General features: G+C 41.2%; 3 protein-coding genes across 12 annotated transcripts; 2 read left to right on the plus strand and 1 right to left on the minus strand.

The window, feature by feature from the left end:
- The first annotated feature begins 1,356 nt into the window (after positions 1–1,356).
- Positions 1,357–8,887, plus strand: LOC127761563 (putative disease resistance protein RGA1). 5 transcript variants are annotated; one of them, XR_008015267.1, is made up of 6 exons: positions 1,357–1,573; positions 1,675–1,803; positions 1,878–1,937; positions 2,346–5,774; positions 5,969–6,108; positions 7,161–8,189. XR_008015267.1 is itself a non-coding variant. In XM_052285876.1 (4 exons), exons 3-4 carry the CDS (start codon positions 2,377–2,379, stop codon positions 5,249–5,251), a joined length of 2,748 nt encoding a protein of 915 aa, XP_052141836.1. In that variant the 5' UTR covers positions 1,357–1,573; positions 1,675–1,803; positions 2,346–2,376; the 3' UTR covers positions 5,252–5,344. The 5 variants fall into 5 exon arrangements, 1 of the variants encoding a protein (XP_052141836.1); XR_008015265.1 differs by lacking the exons at positions 1,878–1,937; positions 7,161–8,189 and adding an exon at positions 8,205–8,887; XR_008015264.1 differs by lacking the exon at positions 1,878–1,937.
- Positions 8,888–13,769: 4,882 nt separating this feature from the next.
- LOC127761631 (putative disease resistance RPP13-like protein 1) lies at positions 13,770–20,555 on the plus strand. Of its 6 annotated transcripts, XM_052285956.1 has the most exons (5): positions 13,770–14,089; positions 15,215–15,371; positions 15,489–15,580; positions 16,845–18,755; positions 18,829–18,985. In XM_052285956.1, the coding sequence occupies exons 4-5, from the start codon at positions 16,876–16,878 to the stop codon at positions 18,854–18,856; spliced, it is 1,908 nt and encodes a 635-aa protein (XP_052141916.1). In that variant the 5' UTR covers positions 13,770–14,089; positions 15,215–15,371; positions 15,489–15,580; positions 16,845–16,875; the 3' UTR covers positions 18,857–18,985. The 6 variants fall into 6 exon arrangements, with proteins under 6 accessions (XP_052141916.1, XP_052141911.1, XP_052141914.1 ...); XM_052285951.1 differs by having other exon boundaries at positions 16,845–20,555; XM_052285954.1 differs by having other exon boundaries at positions 15,492–15,580; positions 16,845–20,555.
- A 1,230-nt stretch (positions 20,556–21,785) lies between these two features.
- On the minus strand, positions 21,786–24,883 carry LOC127764120 (uncharacterized). Its single transcript, XM_052288952.1, has 2 exons — positions 24,160–24,883; positions 21,786–22,183 (listed from the first exon to the last, which is right to left on the minus strand). The coding sequence occupies exons 1-2, from the start codon at positions 24,559–24,561 to the stop codon at positions 22,151–22,153; spliced, it is 435 nt and encodes a 144-aa protein (XP_052144912.1). The 5' UTR covers positions 24,562–24,883; the 3' UTR covers positions 21,786–22,150.
- Positions 24,884–27,116: the final 2,233 nt, after the last annotated feature.

The raw sequence follows: 27,116 nt of genomic DNA on the forward strand, positions 1-27,116 counted from the left end.
CTCTGTGTCGGTTTCGGTTTTTCGGGTTATTTGTTTGGATATCCGTGATTGTTTCATGTTTATGGCTTCTAGATGGATATTATGCGTATGTAATACTGTTGTTTGGTAACAATGAGCCAAGTTGGGGATAGCTTGGTCTCGGAACATGGTTTCTTTATTTGTTCTATGTGTAGGTGACTCGAGATGTCGGGAGAGTATTTGCGGTAATGGACCGGGAGTCGGCTTGGGGATAAGATGACGTCCATGGTGGTCAGAGATCATGTGGGATACTAAGGCTAGAGTTCAATGCACGTGGTTGGTGAAGATTCCATATGGCATACGATGGAGGTATTGTGTGCGTATGGGATGCGGAGTCGAATTTGAAAGGAGTCCAAATTTGGTATGATTGGTTATGTAAAGTTTGTTTCTTGTACTAGAGGGTTTCCTAGGGTGATTAGGACTTCTAGTATGAGTTTGGTTCGTGGCTTTAGGCTGCCTACCTTGGGTATAAATAGAGAGGGAGCGTGAGGCTTTCTAGTATCGCTTTTGAGAGCAATTGAGTTGATAGTCGAGTTAGGGTTTCGAGTTTAGTCGAGATTTTTGTAAGGAGTGCTATTAGTGCACTTTGTAAACACAAAGAGAATCAATAAAGTCGTCATCCACTTTAAGAGTTCTTCAATTTGTGTTTCACCAGGTTTCGACGGTCTAACCGGCGGCGCACCGGCGGTCAGACCGGCGGCTAGGGGCGGTTAGACCGACGGATGACCTGCGGTTAGACCAGCAGCGGTGACAGGAGCAGGCAGGCAATTTCGGCGGTTCTACCGATCGATCTACATCGGTCAGACCGACGGCAACCAGGCGGTCAGACCGGCGCATACACTTCGCTCAGACCACGATTCATCGAATTTGAGGGTAACTTTTAGCTAAAAGTTTTGGTTTTTGGGTATACCAACCATTCACCTCCCTGGTTGGCTTAGTTCTGTGATTCGATCTTAAAAAAGACTAGGACGTATTTGGATTTACCTTACTTCTTTCACCTATTCATCCCTTCCTATTGCCACCACACCTGCCCGCTTTCCGAGATGCCTCCTCCTGATCTTGAGGGTGAGGACGACCTTCTCGGCTTTTCCCCACCGTCCAGCTTCCTCACGAATTCTGGGTTTTCACCGTCATCCTCAAGTCCAGAGACTTTACTACACTACACTAGTGGATGCCATTTTCTGTCTCTAATTTACCGTTTACAAATCAACGGTGGATAATAATTGGTTAGAAATTGCTTTGGGTACCTTTCAAGCACTGTCGTTTAAACGATCGATGAACTCTATTTTGGCACGAGTTGAAACTTTATGCATGGCAAGTTCAAGTCGTCTCGTTTCTTGGAGTGAAGCTTCCTCGCGGTGAAACTGCTTGCGGTGAAGGCGTGAAGCCTTTTCCTCACACGCGCACGGCGCCTTCCTCCCTAGCTTCCTTCTTACTACTAGTAGCTTGAGAGTTTGAGAAGCAGAGAGGCCAGGGTTGGCTACGAGCCTACTTAGCGGCCGAAATTTTGTTCCAATTAGACAAGCAGAGAGCAGAATCATCATCTCCCGCCACGGTAACCCTCCCCTCCTCCTCTGTTTACGCCTTAACTAATTGCTAGTAGTAGTACGTCTCATGACTCGTAATCTCCCTAAACTGATCTGAAATGTTCGACAGGATATATACAGGGGGGCCTGTCTGCCTGCATGTTTTGGTTGACATGATCTTGGACATGAGAGAGCCGGGTTATTGATTTGTTTTGGTGGCCGCCGGGCACAACCTGGCATCAACGCTCTCCCTTCTATTGTATGCCCTCTCTCCAATCTTCTTATTTCTTCATCACTTGCTGCTCTGTTACATTGCTTCGTGCAACTGACCAGGCAGAAAACAAAAACCAAGATGATCGTATGGTCGTACCAATGAAACTGTTGGCTTCTAATGTACGAAGTACACTTGCTGATTCTTTTTCTTTGGTTAACTGCACGCTTGCTTGATCTCCTTCACTAAAAGAACTGTACGCTTGTTCTTTTGCCCCCAAAGGGAGTTGCTATCCCTGCTGGATTACCTTAACACTATTACTCCTCACTTCTTATAGTTTACTCTTCGCTAATTTGCAGGATAGTTTTTTTTTTTAGATTTTTTTCTGCACCTTAAGGGTGTACCATCAGGTGCCTCCTCGAGGGCCATAAAATTTCAGCCTGTTTTTTTTGTTTTCTTTTTGGTACAAGTAAAACCAGTTATTCTACAGAGCACTACAGAAAAATAAAAACTTCAGCTTTATTATATATGACTTCAATCACAATATATACATCTATGTTTTTCACTAAATTAATCCACTCTATTCACAGGGCTTAAAGGAATCCCCAGACTCCAATCACCATGAGCTTATCCAAGACCATTGGGTTCATTAGTGGCATCAATGAGTGTGTAAATTTATTTCAATGGGCTACATCTGCTCTTTCCACTCTCCACTCTCGATGGAGTGGAACACAGCAGCAAAAGCTTCAGGGTGAATTATTGCAGTTGCAGAGTAGCCTTCAACGTCTTAGGGATACTCTTCCTGCAAATTATGATCTCATTGATCGAGCAGAGTGGAGGATCCATGAACACTGTGTGGCCAATCTCCTTCCAAATATAAAGGATGCAGTGTACAATGCTGATGACCTTCTTGATGAGTTTAGATGGTATGAACAAAAGGTAGCACTGGAAAGTAATGCAAACCAATCTCCTTTTATGGACTTCTTCAATAATATGATTCAAGGAAGCTTCAATAAAGTGAATGATATCATGGAAAGGCTGGATAATATTTCAAGTCAGTTGGAGAGGATGGGATTGCATGAAACTCCCCAACGATTTGACAAATCACTTAGGCCAGGGACTAGCTCTTTCCCAAATGAGAGAAAAATATTTGGTCGTGACAAGGAACTGAAGAAAGTTATGGAATTGCTCAGTGTACCGATAAATCTCACCAGGGCCTGTTACAAGCGTAAGAGAAATAGTAGCACGGCTGATGCATCAATGAGCACATCAGAAAAGTCAAGAATATCATGTTTTTCTGTGTTGCCAATTGTTGGAATTGGGGGTGTTGGAAAGACCACTTTGGCTCAACATATATGCAATCATCCACAAGTGAAGTCCCATTTCGACCTAATAATTTGGACATGCGTCTCAGACGATTTTGATGCAACAAGGTTAATTAAAGAGGCAATACAATCCTCTTCAGGAAAAGAGGCAACTACTGATAATTTGAATTGTCTGCAACTTGGTCTTTCTAACATTGTGAACAACAAAAGGTTCTTAATTATACTTGATGACGTCTGGGATGATGCCTTGAAGGAGAATGGGCAGTGTTGGGAGAGGCTTTGTTTACCTTTAGAAAATGGGCTACAGGGAAGTATGGTTTTGGTCACCACCAGATCTTCAAAAGTTGCTGATGGAGTGAGCACAATGGACCCATTTACATTGGATGGTTTAAAGGATGACATATTCTGGGATTTCTTCAAACTGTGTGCTTTTGGGTCTCAGAGTTCTAACAATGATCCTGATCTAGAGGACATTGGTAGAGGAATACTTCCTAAGTTGAAGGGTTCTCCTTTAGCAGCCAAAACACTTGGACGCCTGTTAAGGATGAACCTTCAAATTCCATACTGGAATAATATACTATTGAGTGAACTGTGGGATTTGAAACAAGAGGAAACTGACATTTTGCCCGCCCTTAGATTGAGTTACATGTACTTACCATTCCATTTGAAGAGATGCTTCTCATTCTGTGCTGTGTACCCGAAAGATCATAAATTTGAAAAGAACATTTTAGCTGAAATTTGGGTAGCAGAAGGCTTTGTGGAATCTGATGGTGGCTTTCCAATTCTAGACATTGGCCATCGGTACTTTGAAGACCTTGTAAGTCGGTCCTTCTTTCAAAAAGTTCGTGGTACATATGTAATCCATGACCTGATGCATGACATGGCACAACTAGTTTCAAAGCATGAATGCTTCACCATAAAAGAATTGAGTGACTTTCAGAAAGTTCCTCGGAATGTTTGCCATTTGATGATACTGGATTCTAGAAACTTTGATTGTTCCAACTTACTGAGCCTATGTGAGCACACGAAGTTGCGTACTCTACTCTGCGAAAAGTCTCTAATAAGCAATATAACTTTAGCTTCAGTAATGGACCGTTGGTGTAGTGAACTTCGACATATACGTGTGTTTTCTTGTGTTTCCCTAAAGGAGATTCCAATGAGCATTGGCAATTTGAAACATCTTCGGTACCTTCGAATCTCCAAAAAATGTCCTTTTCACTGCCTTCCACCAGAGATATGTTGGCTATATAAATTGAAGTTTCTTTATGCTATAAAATGCGCGCTAGAAAGCTTGCCAAGTGACTTCAGTAAGTTAATCAACCTACAGACATATGAATCAGTGGGATTTGCATACTATCGAATGAAGAACCTACTGGTTGTTGCAGGTAACGATCGAAATGTTAGATTGATGAAGAATTTGAACCAATTCTGTGGGGATTTGGACATATATCCTAGGGGATTTAGTAAGGATCTTGCAATTGAAATTGATCTTAAAAACAAGAAAGATCTCAGAAGACTGACCCTGAATTGGTTGTTCAGTTCATGTAAGAACAATGAAATAGTGCTTCAAGTCCTGCAACCTCCCACCAATCTGAAATGTCTAGAAGTCGCTGGTTATGGAGGTGAATATCTTCCATGCTGGAGCAATAACGGCAGCATTTCTGTTTTCCCATCCCTGACCGACCTAGCAATTTCTTCCTGTGAAAAGTTATCAAGCCTCGACCACTTCCTACAGGCAGATTACATGCCGGTCCTTGAGAGAATAAGTATAAGAGAGTGTGCAAACGTAACATCACTGCAAACTGAAAGGTTTGGTGAATTTAGTTGCCTTGGAGATTTTACTGTGTCTAATTGCCCGAAACTTTTCCATAATTCAGGAAGCTTATCAGTGCCAACCCTCAAGAATCTGGAGTTGCGTAATTCCGGTATTCTTCTCAGCAATATTGAGTGCTCCTCCCTCACCTCCTTGTCCTTTAAATGTGTGCACATGACAGCCATTCCCATACAACTCTTGAGTGGTAACCTTCCATCTCTACAAAAGTTAAACATAATCGAGTGTGAATCTCTCACATTTATTGGAGAATCGTATCCCCTCAATGGAGCATTCTCATTCCTTACTGTCCTAATCATTGAATGCTGCCACAGATTGCCAACCCTCGATGGCTTCCTGAAGAAAGAACATCTGCCCGCCATTGAGATTATTAAAATTTATTCTTGTACTGGGTTACTGTCCCTGCCCGGTGAAAGGTTTGGGAGTTTCACTCGTCACAGTGATTTGAGAATTTCTCATTGTCCAAATATCAATTGGCAAAGTGGATTGGTTTTGCCATCATATCTCAAAAGGCTATCCCTGAATAATTGTGGGAATTTTTCTGCCTGGTTTCCCAACTGCCTGGGCAGCCTCACCTGCCTCGTTGAACTGACAATGATTAAGTGTCACGGTATAGAATCCTTTCCAAACCAAATGTGGAGAAGCAATCTCGCCTCACTCAAGGAATTGCACATTGCTGATTGCCCAGATCTAGTTTCAATCGGTGCGGTGAAGCCAATCTCAAAAATAAAGACGGTGTACATATATGGGTGTCAGAAGTTGACGACAGTAAAGCAGCCTTTCACCAGAAGAGGAAGGTAAAACGTAGCCTTTGTTCAAAGGCCGCATTGGATGGAAACCCTATTGACCCATGGTATTAATTGGTACGTGTGTTCCTACACCAAAATTTTCTCGTTGCGGTTCTTTCTGAGATTTTCCTTTTTATCTTCCTGTCGTATCTAGCAGAAAAAATTTATGCATCCACCAAATTCCGAAATTATGATGAGCATGCTAAACAGCTTGATGTCACCGATATGTACATATTGTTAACAGTATGAGGTTTGCTCTGGTCCTGCAGGTACCTTGGTACCTGCCGGTACCTGTAATCCAAACCATCAATTTCCTTCCATCCAACGGGTGAGAAGAAACCGTACCGGCGGTACTGCGCACGTGATTGTATAGAAGATGAAGAGGTACTAAGGACATAAGGGTAGTCAGGTAATTTCGCGTTCCAATTGTATCTTCTTCATCTGCCTCTTATCCTTTCTCTCTCTTGAAGATGCCGACGAGCAGTAGTGGCTCATCGGAGGGTTCTCGCCGGTGGAGTGGCCATTTTGTTTTTTTTTCTCTTTTCCGTTCTCCGGCGTAATCTCCGGCGCCGCTTCTGGCTGCTGTAGACGAGCAAGGTCGACATAACTGTGCCACCGCGATTGGGGTGGCCGCGCCGTGCGGATGCAAACGCCGTCGCACGCCACACAGCCGTAGCCGTAGGAAAAAAAATTGATATCTCTGGCTAACACATCGTCCACGCCCACCGCTCCTGTGAGAGCTCCAGGCTCCTCGCCAGGGACGCCGCCGCCACTACCGTCTCGCTGCTACCATCTCGTCATCGGTCGCGCTCGGCAGCTCCCTGTGCTTTGGCTTTGGTGGCAGCGCCGGCGTGTCGTTGCTAAACAACTGGCCGTCCTCATCGTCCTTCCCGCCACTGTGCTAGCTTCAAGCCCTTCACCGGCGCGAGCTTTGACACATCCAAGTACGGCTTGCTATGGCAGCAAGCAGATGACGCTGCCAGCGGCCATGGTGCAGCCGCGTGAGGACGAGGAGCTAGCGTACTGTTTTTCCTCATAGTCCAGCCATCGCACCCCTAACGATTGAACGGCCAGATTTTGTTCAGTACCTCCCGGTACAAATTGCTGGACCAGAGCAAACCTCTAACAGTATAGTTAGCTCAAATCCTAGCCAATCTAGGTAAACATGATCCAATTTAGATATTTTCAGCTACATTGAGTAGGGGAAATATGCGGTAAAAACCACCAAATAAGCAAAAATCTGTGAAAACCATACCTAGAAGGTTTCTAAATTCGTGACAAAAAGACTTGTTTTTTCCTGCCCTACCATATATAGGAGTAACCCATATATGCAAAGGTATATATATGTTGAATATACCTGGATGTGTGGCAGTACGATTGAATTTAGTGTTCCCATTGCAGCTTGTTAATTTTCCAGCTGAGTGCCTGTGCTGACCAATACTCTCTTCTTTATTAATGAAGGATTTTTTTTGAGGGGATTTATTAATGAAGGATTGAATAGCTGCCGAATTGCTCTGAGACCAATATGATGGACTTCAATGGCATATACTCCCTCCGTTTCATAATATAAAACTTTCTAGCATTGCTCATATTCATATAGATGTTAATGAATTTATACACATATATATGTCTACATTCATTAACATATATATGAATGTAGACAATGCTAGAAAGTCTTACATTATGAAACGGATGAAGATATTCTCCCGAGCTCTAGTTTCCTCCCTCTATTGTCACTTGGGGTTGGTTTGGTTTGTGGCCTAAATAGGCCTTACCAAATTTTGTCATTGCCAAATTTTGGTATGACTAATTTTGGCAAGGTAAAGTTGTGTTTGGATTGAAGCCAAAATAGCCTAAGTTCACTATTGAAATAGCCTATTTTCTTAGACATGCCAAAATTTGGCTTCAAACCAAATAAACACTAAACACTATTGAAATTACCAAATATTGGTAACCCTAATTTAGGCCTCAAACCAAACCAGCCCTTGGCTTATTCTCTCAAACAATTTGTTGCAAAACAGATAACCCTCTGAAGGTTACCCATTTGTCCTCTCCAACACGACATGTACCCGTTGGCATTTCCCTTTCAAGTTTCAAATAAGTGGGGGAGAAAACATTAAGAATTTCTGTTAAACTGTATGGTTTTATTTGATTGTGCTAAGAGCTTTAGAGATTTGTATGTTAATCTGAAATTGAAGTATGTTTTCATTATTATTTTGTGATGAACAATTGGTTTTTAAGATAATTGGTTTTGATATTTGGTGATTCTTAGAGAAGTGGTGTTTCTCTTTGTATGGAGCCGGTTAGAGCGGGTCGAATAGGCCAATTAGACCGGTGTGGTATGTGCGATCAGATCGGCTGACTCTGTGTCGGTGTCAGTTTCAAGTGGTTTATTTGGATACTCGTGATTTTAGTGGCTAGATGATTTCTATATGTGTGCAATGCTAATGTTGAGTGAGGAAATAACTTGTGCTTGGATATGATTCTTGTTTGATTCATGTATAGATGTCTTGATACTTCGGGAGAGCGTTGCCGGTGATGGATCAGGAGTCAACTTGGGAGAAGATGACATTCGGACGATCAGGATATCATGCGGGACACTTAGCCTAAAGAATAATGCACGTGGTTGATGGAAATTCCATGCGGCATACGATGGGAGATTGTGTGCGTACGAAAAGTGGAGTCAAATTTGGAAGGATTCCAAATTTAGTAAGGTTCGAGTTTTAATTGTAAGAGATAAGTTGGATAGTTGTACGGGAAGGTTGCCTACTAGATTAGGACGACTAGTTGTATTCGTGGCTTTTAGGTTACCTACTTCGGATATAAATAGAAGAGGGGGTTGAAGCTCCTCGGTATCGATTTTTTAGTAGTTGAGTTGAGAGAAAAAGTTAGGGTTTCGAGTTTAGTTGAATTTTGAGATAGGAGTGCTATAGTGACACTTTGCAAACACAATTGTTCTTTGAGTTGTGTTTTTCCGGGATTGGCGGTCAAACTGACGAGAGTGTGGCGGTTAGACCAATGGCACTACGATGGTCAGACCGGTGGCTTCCAGGTGGTGTGACTGGCGGCATCAGGTGACGGCGGTAGAGACAAGACGGTTGGGCGCACTACAACAAAATCATTGTTTTAAGACGTTTCACTTAAGTCGCTACGTAAGTCGTCTATCTTTTACAAGTAAAATTGAAATAGGGACGATGTTTGAGACGCTTTATTAGTTGAGGAAATAGTTTTAAGACGCTTTATATGTTAGCACAAAATTAAATCGTTTAGAGATGAATATTGAGACGTTTCTGTAGAGATGAGTTTGTAGACGTTTTTATTATATGTGTGTCATCGTTATTAGACAATATATAATTATTTATATAGAGAAAGACGAAAACAAACACACTGTTCCTAATCGTCATCATCAAATACCATTATAATAATATTATAATTATTTGGACAAAAAATTGAATATTTAATATTCAGTCTCAGATTAAAAAAAGAAGAGTATCTGCTACAGGACGCATGTTTGTAGAGTTGCAATATAAAAAAATTGTGTATTTACCTTCAATATTGTTCACGTTAATGACTTGGTTAGCGCCTGAACTTTGCAACCTGCAGGTGTTGTGTTCGAACGTAGATGAAAGCATTAAATATTTAATATCAAACATATTAAGACGTACGTGTCTATATTGATGCTTCTATAAAAGCGTTCCTCTATATTTTGTAGAGATGCAACATCTTAAATAATGTAGGTATTCCTACGCCGTCTCTAGCAACATCTTAAATAATGTAGGTATTCCTACGCCTAGATGAAAGCATTAAATATTCAATATCAAATATATTAAGACATACGTGCCTATATTGATGCTTCTATAAAAGCGTTCCTATATATTTTGTAGAGATGCAATTTACACGTCTCTAGCAACATCTTAAATAATGTAGATATTCCTATGCCTAGATGAAAGCATTAAATATTCAATATCAAATATATTAAGACGTACGTGCCTATATTGATGCTTCTATAAAAGCGTTCCTATATATTTTGTAGAGATGCAATTTACACGTCTCTAGCAACATCTTAAATAATGTAGGTATTACTACGCCTAGATGAAAGCATTAAATATTCAATATCAAATATATTAAGACGTACGTGCCTATATTGATGCTTCTATAAAAGCGTTCCTATATTTTGTAGAGATGCAATTTACACGTCTCTAGCAACATCTTAAATAATGTAGGTATTCCTACGATGCTTTATAAAAGCGCCTCAGTTATTTGTGGGAGATGAAATGAAACGTCTCTATCCATCTTAAATAATGTAGGTATTCCTACGACGCTTTATAAAAGCGCCTCAGTTATTTGTGGAAGATGAAATAAAACGTCTCTATCCTACAAATAAGATGTCTCCGTTGGGTTGTTTTGTCGGGAGCTTCCATACCCATCAGACCGAAGGCATCTGTGCGGTCAGACCTGTGCATCTACTCCGTTTAGACCGATCTCCACAGACGATTCAAGGTAACTTTTAATTTCACTAAAAGTTTTCCATTTTTGGTGTTCCGGCGATTCATTCCCCTCTGATGGACTTATTCTTGGTATTCGATCCTACAATTACTACTTCTGTTTTTTAATGACACCGTTGACTTTTTGTATAACATTTTACCATTCGACTTATTCAAAAATTTAGTATAGATATGTACAACTATAATAAAAGATTATAGTTTTTATGATAAACAAGTTACAACAAGATAAATGATATTTATATAATTTTTTAAATAAGATGAATGGTTAAACATGTCGTGCCCTAAAAATCACCCAAAAATTTTATCGTCTAAATTATTTCTAGAAATTGTAAAAGCCAAAAATAGCCTTCAACAATTAAAATCACCAGGTTTCAACTCAAATTGGCATGTGGAATTCACTATGATGGGTACCCAAAAGTATTGGAGGGCTACAGTGATTCAAACCGGATATCTGATGCTTATAAGATAAAAGCCACAAGTGGATATGTGTTCACGCTTGGAGGTGGTGTTGTTTCCTGGAAGTCTTGTAAGCATACCATCTTAACGAGATCAACAATGGAATCATAACTCACATCATTAGACAATGCCAGTGTTGAGGCCGAGTGGCTTCGTGAGTTCCTGATGGATTTGCCGGTGGTTGAAAAACTAGTACCAGCTATCCTACTGAACAGTGATAATCAAACGATGATTATTAAGGTGAACAGTTCGAAGGATAATATGAAGTCATTTAGACATGTAAAGAGAAGACTGAAGTCTATCAAAAAGCTGAAAAGCTCCGAAGTGATAACATTGGAATATGTCCAAACTGCTAAAAATATGACATATCAGGTTACTAAGGGACTATCATGTAATGTGATAGACAGTGCATCAAGTGAGATGGGCTTGAGACTCACTTGAAGTTACACAATAGTGGTAACATATCCTATGTGATCAGAGATCCCATGAATTTGGATGGCGAAACAAGCTATTGGGTGACTAGGAGGAGAGACCTTTGAATGTGCTCATTTCTTTGATGTACTTATCTCCCTATCTGTATGACAGGTTGGCTCATACCTTAATATTATTGATGATGCGAAAAACACACACTGGCATGGGAGATCTGCTTAGCTCTAGTGCAGGTCCAAATCTTGATGAGGTGCAGGCATGCCAGTCAGATTGATCCTGCAACTAACAAGGTATGCAAATACTAGATCAATGAGCCGATCGGCTGACGAGCTGATGGAGTAGTTCCAGCCGATGCCAATACCAGTCGATAGCGCTAGGGTTTTGAGCTATCGGCTATATGTCCAATGTATATTTTGATACTTGAGAAAATAATGATATAAAGGCAATCGACTGATGATAATGCAAGAAAGCAATAATATAATCCAGTAGAAACCAACTGGCTAACAATGACATGATAGAATAAGCAATGATCCGACGGTTAAAGCATACATCGGCTAGAGGTCCGATGTCATAAAATCCACAATATCAGATTAAACAGTGAAACCTTTGTTGCGATCGGCTAAACCCAACTTGTATGTAATCCTTATAAGCTGATGCAACGTCCAGATAACTTATCGGCTAGCACCCCGATAAAACACTAGCATGAACCTATCGGCTCAACAAGATTTATATTATCAACAACAATCTAGTAGGTCGAACCTAACTGATACAGCACGAGATTGTATATGATAATCTAATACTCGATGAGCCGATAGATCTGTCTAATGTGATGGATATAACAAATCTATTTAGAAAAAACATTGTGATTGTAGAGATATATCGGTTAAGACAGAAGATCGGACCTAACCGAGATAGGCCCAACTAAACAGATGTGTCTCTAAACACAATGCAATTAGAGATAGAATTGAGATATTAGATAGGCAAATATATCAACCAAACCAGAGCGATCCAAGAGATCGAAGCGATGCAGCCTTGAACAACACCAACGTAGCCGATAGATTCACCAGGGCCGGCGGAACGTAGGACTTACCCCTTCACCGGAGATTGAACTGAACCGATGCAGCCCCGCGTCAGATGCCAAATTCCGCTGGATGATAAGTAAAAACCTCGGTAAAGAGGGTGGCGATGCGCCAAGAGTAGTTGTATTGATCTAGAGATAGATTACAATGACCCCGGGTGTACATATTTATACCCCTGGGTAGATACTAGTCCTTGTAGGACAAGAAAGAAACTTTCCTAAAGATAAAAGGAAAACATAAAGTCCTTATAGGACACTAAATACACTTTCCTAAAGATAAAAGGAAACTAACAAACTATTCCTAATTAATAGATAACTATTCCTAATTAATAGATAACTTGTCATGCCTCATCCCACTTGAACTCGGTCACTTCTGGATAAACTTCCTTTGATAGATTAATTTCCTTAACCGAATATAGCAGGAATTTGACTATTGGCGATGCGATAATTCTCCTAGGGGCTTACCAAATTTTGGTGTTAACAATGATCCAAGTGGCTTTTCTTAAAATAAAGATGTTGGCGTGAACATCTTAGAAGGAACACACATGTATGAGTCCAACTGCTAGTCACATACTATGATATTTGGGTGATCTCTATATGCTCATGAAAAGGCCCGGGGTATGACTTATTCGCTCAAAACAGAGGAGATGCTAACAACAGCCTAGTATCAGTTAAGGAATTGAGTAAAACCTAACTGCACAAGACTGACAAATCAAGGCATAGTCTATTGTTCACTTATGGTAAGGTGTAGCTCCTTTTCAAGGTGAAAGATAAACTTAAGAGTCTCCACCGAGACACTGGTATAACAAACAGGTGCAGAACTGATAACATTTTCCGTGAGCCCTCAAATTCGGTGAGGATTGTTCGGTTTAATGGGCTAGGCCCAATTTAATCCTAATAATTCCATGGGCCCACAATTAATATTAGGGGATTAATACCACCATGAAAATCAACGTGGAAAGACCTCGATTTAAATAGGTTGCTATCAGAGAACACCTGTTGAGTTGTTGAGGTGGTGGTGGGATTGCCACGCGCGCGCGTCGTGGCCGTGCCATGATGTGTGTGTAGGATGGATTCCTCTCCCAACGTTACGATTTGTTTTGATGATCAAAAGCGTAACCGACGTGCGATGATACTTCAGTAACGAGTAGAGCAGTGAATTGGCATTGAATCAGATTTATTCCCTGCTAATATCTCTCTCGCACAGTATGGAGCAGCGAATCGACATTGAATCAGATTTATTCCCTGCTAACGTCTCTCTCTCTCTCTCTCTATCTCTCTCTCTCGCACAGTATAGATCCCACTTCCGGCATAGACAGGTGAATCCAATTCTCTCTGTTCATGCCCCTCACTCTGATTCTCCCCAGGAAAGCTCTATGTTCTTTTGTTCCTGAGCTACGCATTTATTTCCCCAATTCTAAGCATCTGTGTGCAGTATGGAGCAGCGAATCGACATTGAATCGGATTTATTCCCTGCTAACGTCTCTCTCTCGCTCAGTATAAATCCCACTTCCGGCATAGACAGAGGTGAATCTAATTCTCTCTGTTCATCCCCCTCACTCTAATTCCCCCCAGGAAAGCTCTATGTTCTTTTATTCCTGAGCTACGCATTTATTTCCCCAATTCTAAGCATCTGTGCGCATGGATACTCGAGACAAGTAGGCTTCCGGAACTCTGTTTGCTTGAGTACCTGCATGGGTAGGCGGGCGATCAAGCTTCGGGGGAGCGCGTTCTTCGCGCGACTTCTCTTGGCACTGCATCCTCTTCGTCAAGGTCTTCTTCCTCTACATCGCGATGTCTACCACCGGCGCCAGTGTTAGTGGAGGAGAAGGGAACGGCGGTACTAGAGGAGGTTAAACCGAGAACGTCAGCATCAACGGAGGCAATGTCGATGCTTCATCATCCTCTGGAGCGTTCACTGGGTATATTACTACTCTTATCTTGGTGTTTAATATGTTGTTAGATGCTTTTATTTCTGTTAGCATATTTATGTTTATTACCATGTTAGGATCACCTTTTATTACGTATGTCAGGTTTATTATACTATATTTATATTTTTAGATTAAAATATGCTGAATTACGATCAGATTTCCAACGTCCTCAAGTCCAGAGAATTACTACACTACCCTAGTGGATGTCATTTTCTGTCTCTAGTTTACTATTTAGAGGAGGGAACATATCATGTGCACACAAGTTTTCCGTGCACACTCCGTGCACACTAACTAGCAAATATCACAGAAAATTCTAGAAAAAATTGGACACATACTTTCAATAGTATTACACCTATGTGTGAAATCTTATCTTCAAATTCATTATATTTTAGCTGTAACAAAAAAAGAAAATTTTAACCCTTTAAACCGTCAGATTTTCCTTTTTTTTTTTGCTACTGCTAAAATATAATGAATTTGAACATTAGACTTTACAGATATGTGTAGTACAATTGGGAGTAAATGTCTAATTTTTTTCTAGAATTTTTTATAATATTTGCTAGTTGGTTTATACGGAGTGTGCACGAAAAGCTTATGTGCATTGGATATATTCAACGGTGGATACTAATTGGTTAGAAATTGGATGGGTACCTTTCGACCACTTAATCGATCGATGAACTCTATTTTGGCATGAGTTGGGCGTTGGAACTTTATGCAAGCCAGGTCAAGTCGTCTCGTTCCTTGGAGTGAAGCTTCCTCGCACGCGCTCAGCGCCTTTTCCTCCCTCATTTATTTATACTACTATCTCCGTTTAAAATTAAGTGTACTCGTGAATTTTCGTATTCAACGTTTAACCATCCGTTTCATTTAAAAAATATTACAAATTAAAAAAAAATTAGTCACATATAAAAATAACAACAAAAATACTAATCATAAAATTTTTTCAAATAAAACGGATGGTTAAACGTTAGATATGAACAATGTAAAACTGTCCTCTTTATAGAACGGAGGTACTACTTACTACTCCCTCCGACACATTTTAGTACTACAAATTTGTATATATTCACAGTATTATAATGAAACATATATATTCTTAAATCTAATTTTATTGGTACGAAGGGAGTATTAGCTTGAGAGTTCAGAGGCAGAGGCCAGTGTTGGCTACGAGCCTACGAAGCGGCGGAAAATCTGTTCCAATTAGGCAAAAGCAGAGAGCAGATTCACTACGCGTAGGGCGCCGGGCAGACGATCAAGTTAATCATCATCTCCCACCACGGTAACCCTCCCCTCCTCCTCCCGTTTGTTTGTTTACGCCTTAACTGATTGCTAGTAGTAGTACGTCTCATGACTCGTAATCTCCCTAAACTGATCTGAAATGTTCGACGGGAAACAGCAGGGGGCTGCCTGCAGCTGCATGTTTTGATTTGTTTTGGTGGCCGCTGCAGCCGCCGGGCCCAACTTCGCTTCATTGCTCTCCCCTCGATTGTATGCATGCCCTCTCTCCAATCTTCTTATTTCTTCATCACTTGCTGCTCTGTTACTTCGTGCGGCCGTACCAATGAAACTGTTTGCTTCTAATGTACAAACTACACCTGAGGATTCTTTTCTTTTGGTTAACTGCACGCTTGCCTGATCTCCTTCACTAAAAGAACTGTGCACTTGCTCTTTTGCCCCTGCGTTGCAACGGGAAAAACTAAAGTTGCATACACATACAAATGATCAAGGATTTATTTTCATATGATCTTAACTCTTCTATAAAAAAATATTCTTCACGTAGAGCTGCTAGGTAACTTGTTTTTTGAAAATATTTTTGTTCTCACCTCCAACATGAGCTAATTTTTTAAAGAAAACTCGCACATATCCTATTAGAATGGGTTAATGGCATTACTTCTTGTTAGTACCATTGCATTTGCATGTGACATTTCTAATCGGCTCCGGTGATTCCAATTACCATGCAAACAAAATCTTATCACAGTCCTGTCATACGAGTGCTGAAGCTGAATTACGAGCTCTTGCAACTGCAACTGCTGAAGTTATATGGCTCCGATGGCTACTTGCTGATCTTGGCATTCTCCTTTCACAACCTACTTAACTATTTTGTGACAACACAAGTGCTATCCAAATAGCATCAAATTTTGTGAAACATGAACTCAGTATACATATAGGGGCTGATGCTTCCTTTTCATGGTTTCATTGCCAACATAACTTCAAGTTGCAGACTTCTTCACCAAACCACAAACTCAGAATCCGCACAATTTTCTTCTTTCCAAACATAACGTTGTTGATCCGCCTATAGTTTGATAGGGGGTGTTAATGTATATACATATATCTTCCTGTTTTGGCCTTTTGGCCCACTTGGCTCATGTACATGTATATGACTTGAGTCGTGAGGGATGGGGAGGGGATCAACTATGGCCAAAGGGTAAAATGGTCTTATCATGTTGCTTTGTCTTTTTTACTTTAGTTTTGTGAATTATTTTGTCGTCTTAATTGCACTGTTTCAGACGGTAATGGCAAACAAAAGGTACATAGACCAACTTCAGTGGAAAATTTGCAATTGAAGTTTTTTTTAATGGCTATTCTGAGTTAGGGGGGGGGGGGGGTGAAAGTAGTGGTATATTTGTAATTCTCCCAACTGGAAATTCTATAGAGCACTATGAAAAGATAAAAACTTCAGCTTTATCATATATGACTTAATCACAAGATATACTTTTATGTTTTTCACTAAATTAATCTACTCTGTTCACAGGGCTTGAAGGAATCCCCAGACTCCAATCACCATGAGCTTATCCAAGACCATTGGGTTCATTAGTGGCATCAATGAGTGTTTTAATTTTTTTCAGTGGGCAAAATCTGCCATGTCATGTGTCCACTCTCGATGGAGCAACACACAGGATCAAAAGCTTCAGGGTGAATTGTTGCAATTGCAGAGTAGCTTGCAATGTCTGAGGGATACTCTTCCTGCAAAGTACGATCTAATCGATCGCGCAGAGTGGAGGAGCCACGAACGCCGTGTGGCCGAGCTCCTCCCAAATCTCAAGGATGCAGTGTACAACGTTGATGACTTTCTTGATGAGTTCAGATGGTATGAACAAAAGGTGGCACTGGAAGGTAATGCAAGCCAATCTCCTTTTATGGACTTCTTTGATAGTGTCATTCAAGGAAGCTTTAATAAAGTGAACGATGTCATCAAAAGGCTGTATAATATTTCTAGCCAACTGGAGAAGATGGGGCTGCATGAAGTTCCCCGGCGGTTTGACAATTCACTCAGGCCAGAGACCAGCTCTTTCCTAAATGAAAGAGAAATATTTGGTCGTGATAATGAACTGCAGCAAGTGATGGAATTGCTTGGTGTACCTAAAAACGGCACCGATGCTCGTTCCAAGCGCAGGAGAAAAAATAATGATGAATCAACAAGCACATCAAGATGCAACCAAGAAAATATTCCTGTTCTGCCAATAGTTGGAATTGGGGGTGTTGGAAAGACCACTATGGCCCAACATATATTGCATGATCCACGAGTGATTTCTCACTTTGATATGATAATTTGGATTTGTGTTTCAGACGACTTTGATGGGAAGAGAATAACTAAAGAAGCCATACAATCCTATTCTAAGAAAGAGTCAACAGCTGATCATTTGGATTCACTTCAGCACGCTCTTTCTGAAAAAGTGCGGGATAAAACATTATTGATTATACTTGATGACATGTGGGATGATGCCCTGAGGGAAAGCGGACGATGTTGGAAGAGGTTTTGTGCACCTTTTTCAAATGTTTCGGCACAGGGAAGTATAATGTTAGTCACCACTAGATCTTTAGAGGTTGCTCATGAGGTGAAAACAATGGAACCCGTCCGATTAGAGGGATTGAAGGATGATATCTTCTGGAATTTCTTCAAAATATGCACATTTGGATCTTCCGATTCTAGTGATTATCCGGAACTAGAGCGCATCGGTAGAAACATAGTCCCAAAGTTGAAGGGTTCACCATTAGCCGCCAAAACATTAGGACGCCTGTTGAGAACCAGCCTTGACATTGCACATTGGAATAACATACTACAGAGTGAACTATGGGAGCTGAGACAACATAACACTGAGATTTTGCCCGCTCTTCGGTTGAGTTACTTGTATCTACCATTCCACTTGAAGAGATGCTTCTCGTTCTGTGCTCTTTACCCAAAAGATCACCTATTTGAAAAGGCCGGTTTAGCTGAAATTTGGATTGCAGAAGGCTTCGTGGAACCTGAAGGTAGCATTCCAATTCTAGATATTGGCTGTCAGTACTTTGAAGAACTTGTAAATCGGTCATTCTTTCAGAAAGTTCATGGCAATTATGTAATCCATGATTTGCTGCATGACATGGCACAATTAGTTTCAAAGCATGAGTGCTTCATCTTAAAAGACAAGGATGATTTTGAGAAAGTGCCTTCAAGTGTTCGTCATCTATTCATACTCCCTAGCACAAATTTTGACTGCAATCTCTTGCTGAGCCTTTGTAAGCACAAAAAGTTGCGCACTCTACTCTGCCACAGGTCTCTACAGGATAAGACTTTAGCATGTGTTATGGACCGTTGGTGCACTGAACTTCAGCATATGCGTGTGATTGTTTGTCCCTACACAAAGGAGTTACCGGCGAGTATTGGGAAATTGAAGCATCTACGGTACCTTAAAATCTCTGGAGACTGTCCTTTCAAAAGCCTTCCTCAAGAGTTTTGTCATCTATATAATTTGCAGATTTTTTCGGCTACAAAATGCAGGCTAGAAAACTTGCCCAGTGACTTCAATAAGTTAAGGAATTTACGGAGATTTGATTCATGTGCATTTCGTTGTGATCCCAAGTTCCAAACTCATTTTGATGCAATTAATGGACAGGAAGTAGGAGCTATACTGCAGAATGTGAACCATATTTGCGGATGTCTGACGATAGATAATATTGGTCTAATAAGAAAGGATATTGCTGCAAAAGCCGCACTAAAGAACAAGAAATATCTCAACATGATGACCCTGAAATGGTCTTCTATGGGACAACAAGTGCAGAAGTTGACAGAGGTGCTTCAAGTTCTAATTCCTCCCACTAGTCTCAGTTATCTGAACCTCACGGGTTGTCCGGGTGAATTTCTTCCAACCTGGTTTCATCCAAGTAATTTGCCAATGTTAACATCCCTTGAGCTTATTGCTTGCCATGGTTTTGTGACCATACCAATTTCCAGCATGTCACAGTCCATAGACCCAAATGAGATACCCAGGGTTCTAACTGAGAACAATACAGGCAGACCTGGAATATTTTCATCCCTGAACCACATAATCATTGAAAGTTGCAATAAGTTATCAAACCTCGACCAATTTCTACAACCTGCTTACTTACCGGCCATCAAGACAATAAAGATTACAAAATGTAGACAGTTAGTTGAACTGCCAACTGACAGGTTGGGTGAATTCCATTGCCTTGAAGAACTGGAGGTGTCTCATTGCCCGAATTTGAATGATCCACAAAGCTTGTCAATACCTACCCTCAAGAAGCTCAAGCTGATTAATTCTTGGAATCTCCTGGGAGACATTGAGTGTTGTTCCCTGACCTCCTTGGTTTTCTCTCTTTGGCATGTAACCTCCATTCCCTTGCATGTCTGGAGCAGTAGCTTTCCAGCACTACAGAAGTTACAGATTTCAGACAGTGGGATTACTGGAGAGTCTCAATCATCAGTCCTCACCAGCCTTTCTGTTCCAGGAGAATACAGCAGCATTAGAACATTCTCATGCCTCACTGACCTGAAAATAAGCAGCTGCAATAATCTGACGACCCTCGATCATCTCTTGTCGCCTGAGCATCAACCTGCTGTAGAGAAAATTTACGTTGCCCTATGTAGCAGTCTGCGTACCCTGCCGTGTGAGCTGTTGAAGGACTTTTCTGTTCTGAAGGATCTGAAGATTTGTTTCTGTCCAAGTCTCAAGTGGCATAGGCGCCTGGTTTTGCCATCTACTCTCCAAAGGCTCTCCTTAACTAGATGTGGGGATCTCTCTCCCTGTGTACCCAGCTGCCTGGAGAACCTTGCCTCCCTCGTGTCACTGGAGATCACCTTTTGCTCAATTGTGGCATACATTCCAGCTTCACTGTGGCGCGGTAATCTCTCGTCGCTCCGGGATTTACATATTCGGGGTTGCGAAGATCTTGTATCAATTGGTGGAGCAGGCGCGATTGCGGAAATAAACAAGGTGAAGATAGAAGGCTGTCTAAAGCTGAAGGAAATAGAGCAGCCAATGAGCAGAGCCAGACTGTAGATCTCATGAGAGAGCCGATTCAATCTTTGTGTGATGATGCCAAAAATTTCCCTTCTAGCTCTTACCAAGATTTTCCCTTTCTACAAGCATTGTGTCCTGAACTCTTTTTCTAATGCTACTTATGTGCATACTGTTTCCAAATTAGTTGCTTCTAAACCTTAGCTAGTTACTGTATGCTACTCCCACCATCCCAAAATATAAGCATTTTTAGCATAGTGACAAGTCAAGCATTTTTAACTTTGACTATTAATAGAAAAAAAAATAAATAAGATCAATCATGTAAAATTGATGTTACTAAATTTATCATTAAACAAACTATCTAATATGCAATTCTTTTTATTTAAAACATTTTATTTTTATAGATATTTTTTGTCAAAGTAGCATCTCGGAGACCGTGTCAGAATCCAAAAATGTTTATATTTTGGGACGGAAGAAGTATATTCTTAACCTGTAGTAATTAAGTATACTTTAAAATATTAGTTTAAACCAGTGTTGTGGAAGACGGTATACGGATGTCGGACGGAGAGGGTACCGTCAAACGATTAATCGGAATATGGTCGATTAATCGGAATTTAACGGAAATTTAACGTTTGTACAAATATATGTACCTAGTTGATAATAGTTTGCCTTTTTAGGAGAGGAAAATACATTAACTTCATATATATTTGAGATTTTTTTTCTTGAGATCTATTTGAAATTTTAACAAAAGATTAACATAAAATCTTGGATATTGTATTACATTTGGTAGAGGATTAGATGGAAAGAACATGTTGCTGTGAGTTGCGGGAAATTCGGAAGGGCAAATATACAGCTACATACTACAGAACACAGTAATGGGTTGGGTTGTTGTGGGCTGGGCCATGTAATAACGGTGATTATATGGCCGATTAATCAGAAAACATCCGATTAGTCGCTAATTATAGGGTTTACGCGTTCTTTACCAAGTAATGAAGGCCGTATCACCATGTCGTGACGGACTGCTCACCGTTACCACTATCCGTTTTCCACAACACTGGTTTAAACAGCAAAATAACCTATATCCTTCACCTGTAGTACTAACATATAATTTAAACTTTAAACGGCAAGGGAATTTACTTATCGAGGAATCCAATTACTGTGGAAATACATTGAGGAGTATAAAACATTCTTGTTTTTGTTGAGGGCACTGTACCGACCAAAGTTCTCTCCTTTATTAATGGAGGATGGAGCGACTGGTAAAATGGAGCTAATAGGTGGACTATTGGAGAACTACGGGGCACATCTTTTGATAGCAAAAATCTACTCATCCATAATTTTCTTCACTCTGTTGTCCTGTTTTTACTTAACTACATAAGATGATTTCTTTTCATCAAGCAATTTACTGGAAAGCATAATGCCTCTGAAAGGTTTGATTAGCCTCAAGAACTTCAGCTTGATTACTGAAAATTGAAAACTCCAATTATCTATCATATAGTAATGAAAACTCTAAGCAGTCCATTTCTTCAAATAGATACACCCTGCCCATTCTCTCTTACCCTTCAAACAGGTATAGTAGTGAAATCCACTACAAAACAGTGAGGGTGCTTATTCTGAATAAATTCGTTCACAACAGACTGCACTGAGAGAAGGGCTATAAGCGTACAGCGATATATGACTATCGAACACCCATTCCAGGAAGGTTTTTTTTTAACATCTACTGAAGCGCGTTCAGCAAAAATAAAGAGGAAGGGTGTCCTGAACAACATAGCCAAAATGAACACCTCAAGATATGCTGGAAGCTATTCCATCTATGCCTGGATCACTAGGCCTGGGGCTTCTCCTCGGCTTTCTTTGGCTGCCAGGCAAAAAGATGTCAAACTTGTCAATGAGAAACACAGCACGTCGAATACTGCCAATGAGAAATAATAGTAGAACCTGGCTATGGAATAGAAAATTCTCTTAGATAAGTCTGGCATCTAAAAAGAAATAAAACGCAAAACATAACACTCTGTTTTTTTAGTAAAAATATTTGAGTTGGTAGTGGTGATGGCCATCAGACACATCAGGACATCATTGCAACAGTATGCACTTCTGTTTCAATGCACAAACAGCTGGCTACTTGCAACATAAACTGAACGAATAGACATGCAAACTGTTCCCTGAAAGGGGCAGTTTGTGAGTACAATAACAAGCAAATGAATATACCTAGCAATCGATCATGTTAGTATTGAGATTTTGCATATGAACACTGGCAAATAAAGGATGCTTAGTTCACTAAATTTTAGTACAAAATGAATTGACACAACCTACAAATGAACCCATATTAAACAGTACTCCCTCCGTTTCATAATATAAGACTTTCTAGTATTGTCCATATTCATATAGATGTTAATGAACCTAGATATATACATATGTCTAGATTCATTAACATCTATATGAATGTGGACAATCCTAGAAAGTCTTACATTGTGAAACGGAGGGAGTATAAAGCACTCAAGTTTATATGAATTTGAGGAAGAAAGCATTCCTGTGGATAGTTTAATCAAATAACTATTGAACTTCTTTCTAAAGGTACACATACACACAGAAGGACATCTTTGCTTGTCAATTGCACTGCTTGCATTTAGTAATGGTACGTATTAAATTAAATAACTTTCATAAATGATACTAACCTTTCACACAAGATGCCATGCATGACTAGAGTAAAATTTAGCTCTAGATTGATTAAATGAAAATTTTTGCTTCTGCAAGTTAAAAATTCCCTATAAATTGAACAAGTTCTGAATGAAGGACTTTGGAAATATTTTGGTGTTAATTAATAAGTGGGGAGATTGTAGTTGCCACTAATGACTCAGTTCTCTGTTGTGCCACGAAAAAACCACTAACTGCCTTTACACCATTTCTGTAAATTGTTGTTTTCGATTAGTCCTCTCAGGTACTAAACTGTTGAGACTATTGCAGCCTACCCAGTGCAAACAAAATAGTTCATAAACCATCCCTCATCGAATGAAGAATAGGACATTTCTTTAGTAGCCAAAAAACACATAAAAAGTTAAATCTAGACCTGCTAAATACATCTTAGCTGTATACTGTTGCATTGCTAGCCTGTTAACAGCAGACTTGTATATCACTTAAATTGGCACCTTCACTTACAAACAAGGGTGCAAGTTTGCGAACTTATGGGTACCCACTGACCCACACCATTATCTAAAAGTACATTTTGTCCCCCTCCCTAGTTCATATTAGTTAGAAAACTGTAAGCCAAATGAACCAGCATGGATCGATGGGTACACGCAGGCTTACTAGGCATTTTTCCAAAGAAGCATCAATATCTGTTATCTAAGACGGAATTCCATACCTTAACCAAACTCTCATGTACAAGCCTTAGATGAAAAACATAAGTTTATGAATGTCTCCAAAGTACCGGCTCAAACTATTCTAATATGATGCCTTGAAGGCTTTTTTGAATTGATTCTAAATAAATGCTTGCTACATTGTTCAGCCCTGCTGCCCGCACACGACTTGTTTGTTGAATTGCCGGAGTGGAAGTCTTATGCTTTTCTACCTTGCATAGTGGGCCTTTATTATTGGATTAAGATGTTATCTATAACTTTCTTCTGTATGATTAGAAGTATACCGCTATATGAGCCTCATGGAGTTGTGACGAGTTTATTGAACTGGGACTAAAAGCTAACGAATACGGTAAGTAGTATCGCCCACAAGGTGTTCGATCAAATGAAACTATATAATCACCCAAAAGGCCACCCATAGTAGCACAAGAAACGCACGCGCAGGCAAGGTGTTGGACGAAAGGAAGACGAAGAGGCGAACCTTGATGCCCGGGAACGACATGGTGAGCTCCTCCTCGGGGATGAGGACGGGCCACTTCTCCCCGCCGTCGCGGAAGAGCTGCTCAGTGTCGAGGAGGCGCCCGCGGTCGAGGATCTGGTCGCGGATCCCCTGCGCGGTGGCGCCCTCCGCGGCGACGAAGGACTCCTCGACGCCGTTGAAGTAGGTGACGAGCACGCGCGGGGGCGGGTGGGCGTTCTTCTCCCCGGCCGCCGCGGCGTCGGCGGGGGGCGGCGAGGGGAGGCGGCGGAGCTCGACGGAGCAGGCCGGGTTGGAGTCCTTGGCCTTGCGGCCGTTGCACTGCGCCAGGAGCTCCACCACCGCCGCCTTCCGCGGGTCCAGCGGGCAGTACTCCACCACCACCTTCGACAAGAACTTGAGCATCTCTCCGACCCACGATTCGGGACGCCGGAGGATGACGGCGACGATGCGGTGCGGTGTTGCCGGGGAAGAAGAAATGCCGGGACGATGCCCGAGCTGACGAACGCGGCGATGCCGGCGGCCGACCACGCGGCGTCGACGGCGGGCCGCGGACTCCCTTCGACCCAGCTTCAGCGGTGGCGCGGGGCCGACAGGCGTCGATGCCGCGAGGCGGGTGGGCGGGGGCCGACTCGAGGCGATGGGCCGGCGGGCGTCGACGGCGCGGCGTCACCCGTCGATGGCGGCGCTCGGTCGAGGGGATAGAGCCTGATTTAGGGTTCTGGATGCAGGGGTATATTGATCATTTCGTGCCCATTCCACGCTGGCATACACATTTGGCGATGTACAGTGCGACAGGTGGAAAAAAAAAAAAGAAAGAAAACATCTCCACAATGGCATATTGTTAATGCAAACCTAATAAGGGTATTTAAGCAATTATCGAACGTAAAAGTGATGAAAAATTAAATTTCTCAAAATAAATCGGACACTAACATGACCTAATAACATGACTAATAGCTGGACTTGAGTCCCTCCTATACCCACAAGACTCATGGATACCCCCGGAACACCCCCTTCAATTTTTTTCATCATGGATGATAAATTTAATGTCTCTAAATGGCTGGAGATTGAAGAAACTGTGTAACAGAGTCCCCTCAATTTTTTTGTTCCTGGATCCGCCCCTGGTTACTGACCGTGCAATTTATACTAGTAACCCACATGTCATGGTCTCGGGGAGTCTTCTTTCTCCAAAGAACCTCAAATCAGACCAACTGAATTCCACATGCTATAGGAGTGGCAGAGAGTGTCAAGCCGCTGTCGTCTTGTCCTTTCCTCTACCACGCTTCCCGCTTGCTCCAAGAGGATACCACTAGCTGGGGGATGCAGGAGCGGTAAGGAATATTCAGTCACCATTGAGTCGGTCCTATGCTTCGAGTTCCTTCTTGCTTGCTCAATAAGGAAGACGACGTCACGTAGATTAGGAGGACACATTTGTTAACTGTAGGCTTAAGAGAGACGACAAGCTCAGAAGACCAAGGTTACATGGGAGGTGCATTACAGTAGAAGAGCTCTCCTATAATGCATGTTTTGGTTTACTAAAACTGAAGGCACTCAGAAGGAAATTGAATGGATAGAAAAAAATTGGGAAGGGGCATATATGAGGGAAAAGTCTATAATTCTAGAAAAAATAATGCAATAGACCTCAAGGCTGAAAATGTAGATATGAATTACACACAGGGAGGAGAGAAGAGAGTTGGAGAATAAACTGAAGTTTGTTATCAGAGAAGTAAAACTCAAATGGTTCCAAAGAAGTAAGGAAAAATAAATTTTAGAAGGAGATGGAAACACTAAATATTATCATGCTAAGGCAAATGAAAGAAAAAGAAAAGGACAAATTCACTCACTTATACAGGATGAAGGAGAGATTAAGGGACAAGCTAATCTTCTAAGTTATATAACAAAATTCTATAAGGAGCTCTTTGGCCACTCAAAAGAAAACACAGTAACTCTAGAGTTGGAAGGTGTGAAAATAGTTTCTGAAGAAGACAAAATAATGTTGATCAAACCTTTCACTCTGGATGAAATCAAAACAGTGGTCTTTGGTCTGAAAAAAAAACACCTGGCCCAAATGGTTTACCTGGAGGGTTTTATATGAACTTCTGGGAACTAACTAAGACCCTCTTTGTTTTAGCTTAGGGTTATCATAATCTGGATTATTAGGAATAATCTGAAATAAACATGTAGATTATTATAATCTATAAGCCGGATTGATATAATCTGGTAATCTCCTCTAAACGTGCTTTTGCAGATTATTGGGTGGCTAAAGACCTACTACCCTTAAAAATTTTATACAAATTACCCACCACTGCCATCGAACCCAACAGATCAAGCGCATTCGCTTCCTTTCTCCTCAGTCGCGCACGAACCTGGTGTCTTCCCCAAGCCGTGTGTGCATCCGCTTCCTCACTCCCTAGTCGCACACGAATCCTTCCCCAAGTCCCCACCCTACATGTGAATCCTTCCCCAAGCCCCACCCTGCACCTCGGTTCCTTCCCCAAGTCGCATCGCCACTGTTGTTGTTGTTGCCATCCCATCCTTTCCCCCCCCCACTCCGTAACAGCTGAGGGTATTATAGACATTAACCTTTCAAACCCAATAATCCATGTCTCCAATAATCTAGAGAAACAAACAACTCATAGCTTATTATAATCTAGCTTATAGTAATCTGGCTTAATAATCTGGATTACGATAATCTTAAGTTGAAACAAACAAGGCCTAATAAAATATAATCTGCTAAGGCTGATAAATGATTTCCATAGGGGAGTGAATAAAATTAATAGACTAAATTATGGTGTTGCAGACTAGCGCTCACGACGTAGTCGCGGAGGTCGAGCACTCGAGCAACTCAAAAAGGCTACTACTACTACCGACGACCGAGTCACAAAGCTAGAGGCCCAACTATCAGAGGCCCGGGCAGACACAAAGAAGCTTCGGGAGATGGTTGTCGGCCACGAGCGGCA

This window comes from Oryza glaberrima, chromosome 2 (genome assembly GCF_000147395.1).
Source record: "Oryza glaberrima chromosome 2, OglaRS2, whole genome shotgun sequence".
NCBI lineage: Eukaryota > Viridiplantae > Streptophyta > Magnoliopsida > Poales > Poaceae > Oryza > Oryza glaberrima.

Excerpts from the sequence above, each read along its gene's own strand:
- LOC127761563 (XM_052285876.1), top strand. The coding sequence starts at position 2,377 with ATGAGCTTATCCAAGACCATTGGGTTCATTAGTGGCATCAATGAGTGT. Across the intron at positions 5,099-5,225 it reads TCCCATACAACTCTTGAGTG|ATTGCCAACCCTCGATGGCT; the intron begins GTAACCTTCCAT and ends ATGCTGCCACAG.
- LOC127761631 (XM_052285951.1), top strand. The coding sequence starts at position 16,876 with ATGAGCTTATCCAAGACCATTGGGTTCATTAGTGGCATCAATGAGTGT.
- LOC127764120 (XM_052288952.1), bottom strand. The coding sequence starts at position 24,561 with ATGCTCAAGTTCTTGTCGAAGGTGGTGGTGGAGTACTGCCCGCTGGAC. Across the intron at positions 22,184-24,159 it reads TGTCGTTCCCGGGCATCAAG|CCAAAGAAAGCCGAGGAGAA; the intron begins GTTCGCCTCTTC and ends TTTGCCTGGCAG.